The sequence below is a fragment of the Grammomys surdaster genome, unplaced genomic scaffold, assembly GCF_004785775.1.
Source record: "Grammomys surdaster isolate TR1022 unplaced genomic scaffold, NIH_TR_1.0 374, whole genome shotgun sequence".
Taxonomy (NCBI): Eukaryota; Metazoa; Chordata; class Mammalia; order Rodentia; family Muridae; genus Grammomys; species Grammomys surdaster.
Window position 1 is genome coordinate 1,806,815 of NW_021604793.1, and position 8,770 is coordinate 1,815,584.

Sequence of the window (8,770 nt, forward strand, 5' to 3'; positions counted from 1 at the left end):
CCATGAGTCCTGGCTCATTGAATGCAGAGGGGATACCTTTATGAGAAGAGACAGAGGCTAGAAGGTGTGAGGGAGGTGGACTGCTTTAGGTTTGAGAGTCCCTCTGCTTGTCATAAAAGGATAGGACTAGAAGGGTGTGACTTATACCTAGGCTTCCAAAATTAGTTTTCCTTTTAAAGGTCTATGCTGTCTTTCAGATAATATTGTTTTTTTGTTCTTCTTCTACTAGGAGAAAAAAATGTAGAGAGGGAAGGATGCAGTTGTGGGATGAGAGACAACGATTTGGGGTATCTAGAAGAGGGAAAAGAGAACTCAGACCCCTCAGCCTCTTACTGATCTTTTATCTCTATACTGAGGGCTAAGAAGTAGGTTTTGAAGAGGGCTGGGTCTTATATCTGGAACTGGGTATGTGTACGGGGTCTTGTTCCTAGCTTCCAGTGGCGCCAGCCTTCTTTAGATGTGGACGTAGGAGACCCCAACCCTGATGTGATCAGTTTCCGCTCCACCTGGACCAAGTACATTCAAGAGAACAAACAGAAGTGGAAGGAACGGGCAGCAAGTGGTGGGTGCTGTTATGTATGCATGTGTGTGAACATGCTGTGGCTGGCAGAACAACGGCAGTCCCCTTTTTTGTTAAGTCCCAGGAAACTCCTTGGCTCCTGTAGTTGGGAATGGAACCAGTCAGGCTAAAATAGGAAGCCATAGGAAAGGCTGACTCTTTGGATGATTCATGCTGTTCCAGGATGAGAGCTGGAGAGATGATAGGGACAGCATAGTATTCTAAGCCCCGAGACTTTGCACACATCATGGTTGGACCCCTTGTATTCTGTGGCTGTCTCCAAATGGTGCCCCTAGAGATGCCCCTAGAGATCTGGGTAACCTGGTGGTGCTGGCTGCAGTGTGCGCAGGGGCTGTGAGTGTTTCATGCGGGGTGGATACAGGTAGCTCAGTTGATGCAGGTGGTAGATGAGGGTCAATCCTTTTGTTTTCTTCACATACATCTTTGGTTCTAGAGAAACTACCTCTTGGCCTAATATCAGATTTCTTGGAATCCTCTGTAGGCATCACCAACCAGATGTCCATTGATGAACTATCCCCCTGTGAGGAAGAAGCCCCATCCTCCCCTGCAGAAGATGAGCACAACCAGAATGGGAATCTGGATTAGGGAACTGGGGGCTGGCCAGGTGAGCTGGGAGGCAGGAGGTTAGCCAAGCCAGTCTGGCTTCAGGTGGCTCATCTCTAGGCTCCACTCAGTAGGAGGCTTTCCTCTTTCGAGGCAGTAAAGCAGAGAATTGGAGGCATAAGACTAAGTCAGGGTGTGGGTGGGAAGTAAGGGGCTCCTGCCACCTCCTTTGGACCCACAGTCCTTACTTGAGGGAATAAAGGACAAGACAATATAGGCAGGGTGACACATGCACCATAATTGTGAGATTAGGAAACAGGCACCAGTCTGGGCACAAGGCTCAGTGAGGGCCGGTGAATGAATGCGAGTTCTATTCCATCCTAGCTTATACCATTGGCTACCATGCTTTTGAAGGGCATTAGCACCCAACTAGAGATCAAGGGAGGACTGGGTGGAATTTGGAGAAGGAAGGTCAGGTTACAGGTGAAATTCTAGAACATAACTCTGAAGTGTCTCCTTCTTTCTCTAGGTCCTCACTGAGTCCAAAGTCTTCGATGTCATTAGCACTATCCATCAGGACTGGTTTCCCCATCTGCTCCAAGGGAGTGTGCTGGTTGTGGTAGAGACAGCCTATCTGAGAGCCAAATGTTGGAGCGGGTGGGGTGTGGGAAGGGCCCCTCCCCACCCACAGGCCCCCAGTGGTCACTGTGCCCATCCCTTGCCTCTGGACTCCCTCCTTGGCCAGGTGGCCACTTGGGAGGAGTAAGCTCCCTGCAGGCTTCCTACAGTTTGGAGGGGAGGGTCAGAGATGCCAGCCCCCTGGGCCCTCCCCATCCTTCTTGCCTCCAAGTTTCTAAGCAATACATTTTGGGGGTTCCCTCAGTCCCCCACCCCAGATCTTAGCTGGCAGGTCTGGGTTTTCCTTCTCTTCCCTGAGAAAGGGCCAGAATAGGACAGGAAGCTGGCAGTTTTCAAAGCCCTACATGGGAAGGGCAGGTGTCCCTTCAAGTTCCTTCCTAGGATGAAGTGGGGGACATCCTCTTGACCCCATACTTGCACTTCTTCAGCTCCATTCTCTTGCAAATGTTCTCTCTCCTGTACCCAGACAGTGGCTGGGAGAGGAGAGGAGCCATTCAGATTCTGTCAGAGGGAAGTCTTTTCTGGAGTCCTTAAGAACTTGGGGATTGTCTGGGCTTGCGGGGCTTGTTACCTGCTCTAGCTGGGGTTTTGGCCCTTTGTCTCCTTCCTGTCCCCAGGAACTAGAAAGCCCTCATCCGACCAATGTCTGTAAATGCTCTGAGGTCTTCCTTCGGATGTATCTTATGAGCAAAGGAAGGAGAGAGCAGCTAGCCCCAGTGCAAGCAGGGTGAAGTATTACCCAGTAATCCATGTTGTCACAGAGCAGGTCCTTCCTGCTTCCCTTCTCCCAGAACTGGCCCACTAAGAGATTCCCCTCCCCTGGGCCCCTGGTGGGTGGAAGGTAGATGGGGAGGGGCTCAGGGCAGTTGCAACTTGGAGCACCCAGAGTGAGTGCAGCCAGATAAAGCCTCTTCCTGTCCTCAGGCTCCTTGCCCCACCTCACCCCAGATAAGGCCAAGTCCAGGTGACTGCCTCCTCCTCTCTTGTAAATACATGCATTTGTACAGTGGGCCCTGTTCTTGTGAAGTCCATCTCCATGGTCATTAGACCTGCCACTCTGAACCGCATGTGACTCCCCCATGCTCTTGGTCTCCCAGGCCCCTCCTATAGCCAGAGATCAATAAAGAAGGGAGACCAGCTGGATGTGTGTGGTGTTCATTAGGAAGAAGTTCTCTCATGTGTCTTTTATAGTTGTCTCCTAAGCTGGACAGAACTCTGTCATGGTATCTTCCATGAGTGTTGGAGGGGGATTCAAGTGAAACCTATCTAGGGGGTGGACATGGGGCACACAGTCCTTCACTGACCAGTCTATGCTCTTTTCAGATGTGTGGTACTGCTGAAGAAAAGGGAGTGGAAGAAGCTTGCCTTCTCCCTTCATCTCTTTAGTTCTTTGGGAAAATCAGAATCAGCAGCAGAAGCCAACTAGGATCAGAGACAAATGGTCTCCGATTTGTGCATGGTGTTAATTTTGCCCTGACCTTAGCAGTTGGGACAGTAGGAGAGGTGGCCCTTTGGGTGTCTAGTCACTGTGTTTTCTGACTGCCTTTGTGTCAGGTTAGAACAAGGAACAGTGGCCACACAATTGGAGGCCAAACAATTCCAAATAGTCCCTTTTTCGGGGATCTAGGGACAAGATGCACTTCCCATTTATGTCCAGCAGATGGCACTATAGCAAGCCCTCATTGGTCTGGGTACCTGCTTTAGAGAGCCAAGTAGGCTGCCCTGTTATGTGGGCAGAGCTTTCTACAGTAAAAAAGGAAAGCCTTGAGGTGACCTCCTACTTCCAAACACCTATTTTTCTTTATGCTAGTAGAGGCTAGGCTTTTGTCAGTCCCCTATTTTCTTCCTTAGTTGGTCCTGAGGGTGGGGGCTGTGGGGTGCAGACAAGAGCTCGGGGAGGAAGGAATCCCCAGGCTGGAAAGAAGAAAAGCACCAAGGACCTAACACCAAATTTATCACTTTTAAAAACAAGAGATTAAGAAACGTCCAGTGTTCATGAATTTCCACACTGCAGTGGCGATCCCTGGATGCCAACTTCTGTCAGACCTGTTTCGAGGGAGGAAAGGGGAGGTGACTGAAAGGCCGGCCATAGGCTCATTCTTCTTTCTGGTCAGCCCAGCTATCCACCTTCTAAGGAAGTCCTGCTGTGGATCTCAATCTGAGCCCATTCTCTTCTAGGCCCATAATACTTTAGTTCCAACTGCCCTTTATTAAAAAATAAAATTAAGTCTACTTCCATCACCTGTTCCAGAGGTCTACACAACAAACTTTCCATTTGATCCTTTCTCTAGTCACCTAATCCCTCCTCTCTTTGTCAGAGGGCATTTCTTAGCACAAAGGCTAGTTTTTTAGTGACTAAATAAAGCGGCTCCTTTGTCTACACATTTGTTTCCAAATACTAGCTCTTACAGCCCGCTCTCCTGAAGGTCCTAAAGCCCAGCCCAAGAGGCTTACCAAGCTGGTTCCCTGGGAATTCTGTGGTAGCATGTGGGCTGAAGGGTCTTCTGTGCTGGGCTCCACACCACACTGCTCCTGAGTCTTGGGGTTGGATTCTGCAGGCTCTAGAGAGGGAAAGTGGGTGGTGGAGGGAGCCAGCCCTCATAAAGGTGTGCAGCTGCTGAGAAGGGGCCAAGACCCATGGGAAACAGATCTACCTTGCCGTCTGGGGTTTTTCTGATCACAGTTACTATGATAGATTGACTATTTTTCCCCTGTAACCAGAGATTGAAAAGTAAAAATAAAACCCCTCAAACCCTAAAAAGCAAATAAATAAATAAATAATAAATAAAATTAGAGTTTAAACTCAAGCGATGCTAAGCATGACAAGAACTGATATGATGCAATTCTGTTACCTATCTCAGTTAGAGATCACTCACTAGATTGTAGGAAAAGAGTGTGCTTAATTACAGGATGCTCTGCTGGGCATGTTATGTAACATGAAGTCTGTGTACTGTATCACTTTCACACAATTGGAAATGGTCTGAATTTTGGAATGCATCTCGGGGAAGGGGATTAGCACCACCAGCGCCACATTCCTTGTATGGAAGGCTTTGTATGTGTCAGGTGTTGAGTCACTCTCATTGGAAGACTCCAAAGCAAATCTAGTGAAATAGACGTTAGCTCTGCTGGTAAAGTGGCCAGTGGTGGAGGCAGGATTGTAGCCCTCCCTGATCTAAGTCTGGTGGGTTTTTCCTCCTTTTCCAGCCACAGCAGGATCTCTGGGGTCTAAGGTGATAAGACAAAGTTCATCAAATACATGATGTATGGAATATATCCATGTCCTTGACTGGGCTTTTAGCTATTATTCCATCCCTCCCAGGCTGTGACTCCTCCCTGTACCCCAGTGGGTAAAGCTGTCTTCCTGTAAGGCTGGGGAACTGCATTCTGGTGCCCTCCCAGGATTGTACATACTTTGTGCTGTCCCAGAGGTATCTGGCCTTGATGCCGAGCCTGTGTCTGGGATCCCAGATGGGCAGGACTCCTGGTTCCCTGTGCTCTCAGTGGCTCCCTCAGGTTCTTCCCCTTGCTTCTGTTGCCCTAGGTGATGTTCAACCATCGTCTGGAGCTCTGGAGACATAGAGAAAGTGGGGAAACATTGGATCTATCTGCCTAAAATCTCCTGTGGGAGGCCTCCCAAATTCACTAGTCCCACCACTGGGTCTGTGCATGTTGCTGGGTGCTTTAATTTTCCATGAACTGGGCTCTAAATAAGGAGGAACATTTGCTGGGCAATGAGAGATGAAAGCAGGAACATAATGTCTTTTCAAAGGGAAATGGAGGGGAAGAGCCTTTCTGTGCAGAAGACACTCCTAATGTACTAGAACCTGTGGTCTCCCTAGGGGCAAGAGAGAAGCTTCAATTTGGTCTCAGGGACATGTACCTCGCATGTGCTGTGATGATGAGGTTACATGTACTATTTATCTGTCATAGTGAAGAGGTGTTATTCTGGCTTGGTCCAGGGACCAGCTTCATCAAGGCCACAGGAGCTTCCTTCACACAGCAACTCAAGTAAAGGCAGACCCACCCAGTAACCTCCCAAGGTTACCTCCCAAGGGCTCCCTGAAAAGGGTTATTAGATCTACTCTCCAGTTTCAGCCAGAAGAGAAATTGGGAAGGGGATGCCAAACCTTTCATGGTGGGTGTGGTCCTTGTCATCTTCTTCCGTTGCCGTGGAGACATTGACAAGGTGGACTGTGAAGGACACAGAGCCTGGTTGGGTGCCAGCTCTTCCCACCCTTCTCTGCTTTGGCGTGATTTTGGATTAGAGATTAGGGCAGGTGGGTTTTAGGAGTGAGAGAAAATTCTTGTTTCTTAGCTGCTTCTACCAGGCTGAGCTTGGAGATGGGGGGGCACATATCTTTGGGGGTGCATGGAAGAGGACATCACCCTACTGGTGAGGAACAAGGTTTTTGCTTTGGGTTCTGGGGTGCTACCTCAGTGTCTGTATTTGCTAAGTGGTGCTCTCTTTTACTGAGATACACCCCAGATCTGGAGGATGAGGGTTTGGCTTTTGAGGGCTGGGCTGAATGGTAGGGACCAGCTCACCTTGAGAAGTGGGTTGGGGATCCGGTCTTCATCTATTTCTGGGGGAAATAGGGGGAAAACAGTAATAAGAGCAGGAAACCCAGAGGTTTCCTAAAGACCTGAGTACTTAAAAGAAGATACACAGTAGTCGCTTCTGTCCTGAACTGTCCCTGTCCTCTCTGGATCCCCCTGTACTATGACTTGGCTTTTTCAAAACAGGCTGGACCCCGTGACTAGTCTAAGCCTGAATCCTGGCCTCAGGCCCTGAAGTTTGTGAAGGCAAATGTGTGGTCCTTCTGAATTTTTTCTTCCTCTGCAGTATCCAGGTCTCTTTTCCCTTCCAGTCATTCCCCAGGCCAGAGCTGAGCTTTCACAGGAGCAGGGTTCCCTGAGAGAGACTAGCAAACTTATTCTAGTCAGGGTCCATAGATGTGCATCATTTATGAAAGTTGGGGTGGGGAGAGCTGGAGGCTTTGGTATCCTCAATTTCAGTCTAGCCTGGTCACTTCTTTACACCTACCAAGCTCCTCTCACATTCTCTAAGACCTTGTTGTATCCCCAGACCCTGGTGGGGACTCTGGTGACCAGAATTCCAGCTGTTCCCTGAGCTGTTTCTAACCTCACCCTCTGGGGACCTGATTCTAGATAATGGAGACAGTCTCTCCCCCTCACAGCTGCCACTGCATTTGGAGTGGGGATAACAGCATCTCAGTTGCTGGAGAAACCTACAAGGCTGTTGTCACAGCAACCTGCACTAAGTTGACCATCCTAATTCCTGGGGCCTTAGGAATCAGGCTGTCCTCTTCCCTCCTAGCAGACCTCCATCTTTCTAAAAGCAAAATAAATCTTGCTAAGCCGGCATGGGGGATCTCTACTACTGAGGTCTGCTCTTTCTTTCTAGCACTCTAACCCTCTAATAAGGGGTTACCTGGGGACGACTGGTCACTGGTTAGCACAAGTGTGGCAGGGGTGGGGCGGCGCCTCCGAATCTGGGTTAGGGGAGGAAGAATAAGAGGTCAAGTTTTCTAGGAATACCTCCCAGGCAGACTCTGCACACCCCTCAAAAAGTGTCTGGTAACTCTGGAGTACTGTTGACCCATTCCCTTCTTTTGGGGTGAGCTGTTCTTGGAGACACAAGAAACTACCCAGGCTGTCTACATAGTCCCTTCCTTGTACTGCCTCTTCACCCTATCCTCGTCCTCTCCAGCTCTCCTTTCAGAAACTGTCCACTCTGAGTATTGATTTCTGGCCTTTGTCCTGTCCATCCTGGATCAATGGTCAGAAATAACATGAGAGGTCAGAGGGCTTTCCCTCAGCCTCCATTCTACCCCAGAAGCAGACATTAACCCTCTGTGTGCTCATACCTGTCTGCAGAAGGCTTCCCTCAGGTTCAACCACCATGAAGGAAGGGCACCACTTCTCCGGCCACCACAGCCCCTCAATACTCTAAAGTTTCCCTAGCCTTGGACACAATGGCTTTCTAATTGGTCAGGGAATAGGGGAAGTGGTCCCAGTGGTGAACAGGACCTGAGGAGGGGCTCTGGGTAGAATCCTGGCCAGCCCAGGGAATGAGCAGATAAAGCTGATCTGTGGCTAGAGTTCCAACTGAACCCCCTTCCTGCTGCTGGTTGTTCTTCTTGTCCTGCTATCTACTAAGCTGATTGTTGCTAAATTCTACAGACTTTCAGGATGTGTAGTTTTCCACTTTTCTGGGGGAGGTTTGGAAGAGAGTGGCCTCACACGGGTGGAGCTCCTGCTGCTCTTTCAGGGCTGTGGGTAGGTAAAGCTAGCAGTCCTAGGGAAGCAGGGTCCAGTGAGGACCCAACTGATTAGATTTAGATCTGTTCATATTTGTCTCTTGGCATAATCACCACTGGCAGTGGTGGCTGGAGGTGACTAGAAAGTGGGAATAGTAGGAGGGACTGTTTGAGCCAGAGAGGGGGCTCTTTCCAAAGAAAGAAACAGCACGAATGGAACGGAGTGACTTTTTGCTTCAGGGGAAACTAGTGGCATCTGCTTTTAGTGACATTTCAAGGTCCCAGCAGAGCTAGACTCGTGTGTGTGTGTGTGTGTGTGTGTGTGTGTATGTGTGTGTGTGTGTGTGTGTGTGAATATTAAATGTGAATTGTCTCTGGCTGTTCCTGGTACAAGATACTTCATTGCTTCATGTATGTGGGAGTGAGACCACCCCTTTGGTAGTGCTTAACCCCTTTCTGTTTGGGGGTTGTGGGGAGTCGGGTGGTCGCTGGAGAGGAGTGGAAGTGACTGAGACTATGGAAGGAGGATCAGTGGCTTGATGTATAGGGAACCCAAGGAGCCCATGACCAAAGGTCAGCAGGGCTCTGAGGTTGGACAGGCCCTTACTTATCTTACTTAACAGAGCCCCCACCTCCTACCCCAGACAGGGATTTGAAGCACAGTTGAGTATTGTTGTGTTGGCAGGAGGCAGGAGGCAGGAGGCAGGAGGCAGGAGGCAGGAGGCAG

The 8,770-nt window shown here is 49.5% G+C and overlaps 2 protein-coding genes across 3 annotated transcripts in view; one reads left to right on the forward strand and one right to left on the reverse strand.

Annotated features, from left to right (window-relative positions):
• The window catches only part of Pde1b (phosphodiesterase 1B), a 27,241-nt gene extending 24,336 nt beyond the window's left edge, over window positions 1–2,905 (forward strand). For both annotated transcript variants that reach the window (XM_028781137.1, XM_028781138.1), the window contains 3 exons: window positions 432–562; window positions 1,062–1,184; window positions 1,653–2,905. In XM_028781137.1, the coding sequence (XP_028636970.1) occupies window positions 432–562; window positions 1,062–1,165 (235 nt within the window). In that variant the 3' untranslated portion in view covers window positions 1,166–1,184; window positions 1,653–2,905. The remainder of the gene's footprint in view (window positions 1–431; window positions 563–1,061; window positions 1,185–1,652) is intronic.
• The window catches only part of Ppp1r1a (protein phosphatase 1 regulatory inhibitor subunit 1A), a 7,836-nt gene continuing 1,967 nt past the window's right edge, over window positions 2,902–8,770 (reverse strand). The window contains exons 2-7 of the mRNA XM_028781139.1: window positions 7,215–7,275; window positions 6,308–6,345; window positions 5,890–5,953; window positions 5,174–5,329; window positions 4,217–4,323; window positions 2,902–3,808 (exon numbers count right to left, since the gene is read on the reverse strand). Coding sequence (XP_028636972.1) covers window positions 3,803–3,808; window positions 4,217–4,323; window positions 5,174–5,329; window positions 5,890–5,953; window positions 6,308–6,345; window positions 7,215–7,275 — 432 coding nt within the window. The 3' untranslated portion in view covers window positions 2,902–3,802. The remainder of the gene's footprint in view (window positions 3,809–4,216; window positions 4,324–5,173; window positions 5,330–5,889; window positions 5,954–6,307; window positions 6,346–7,214; window positions 7,276–8,770) is intronic.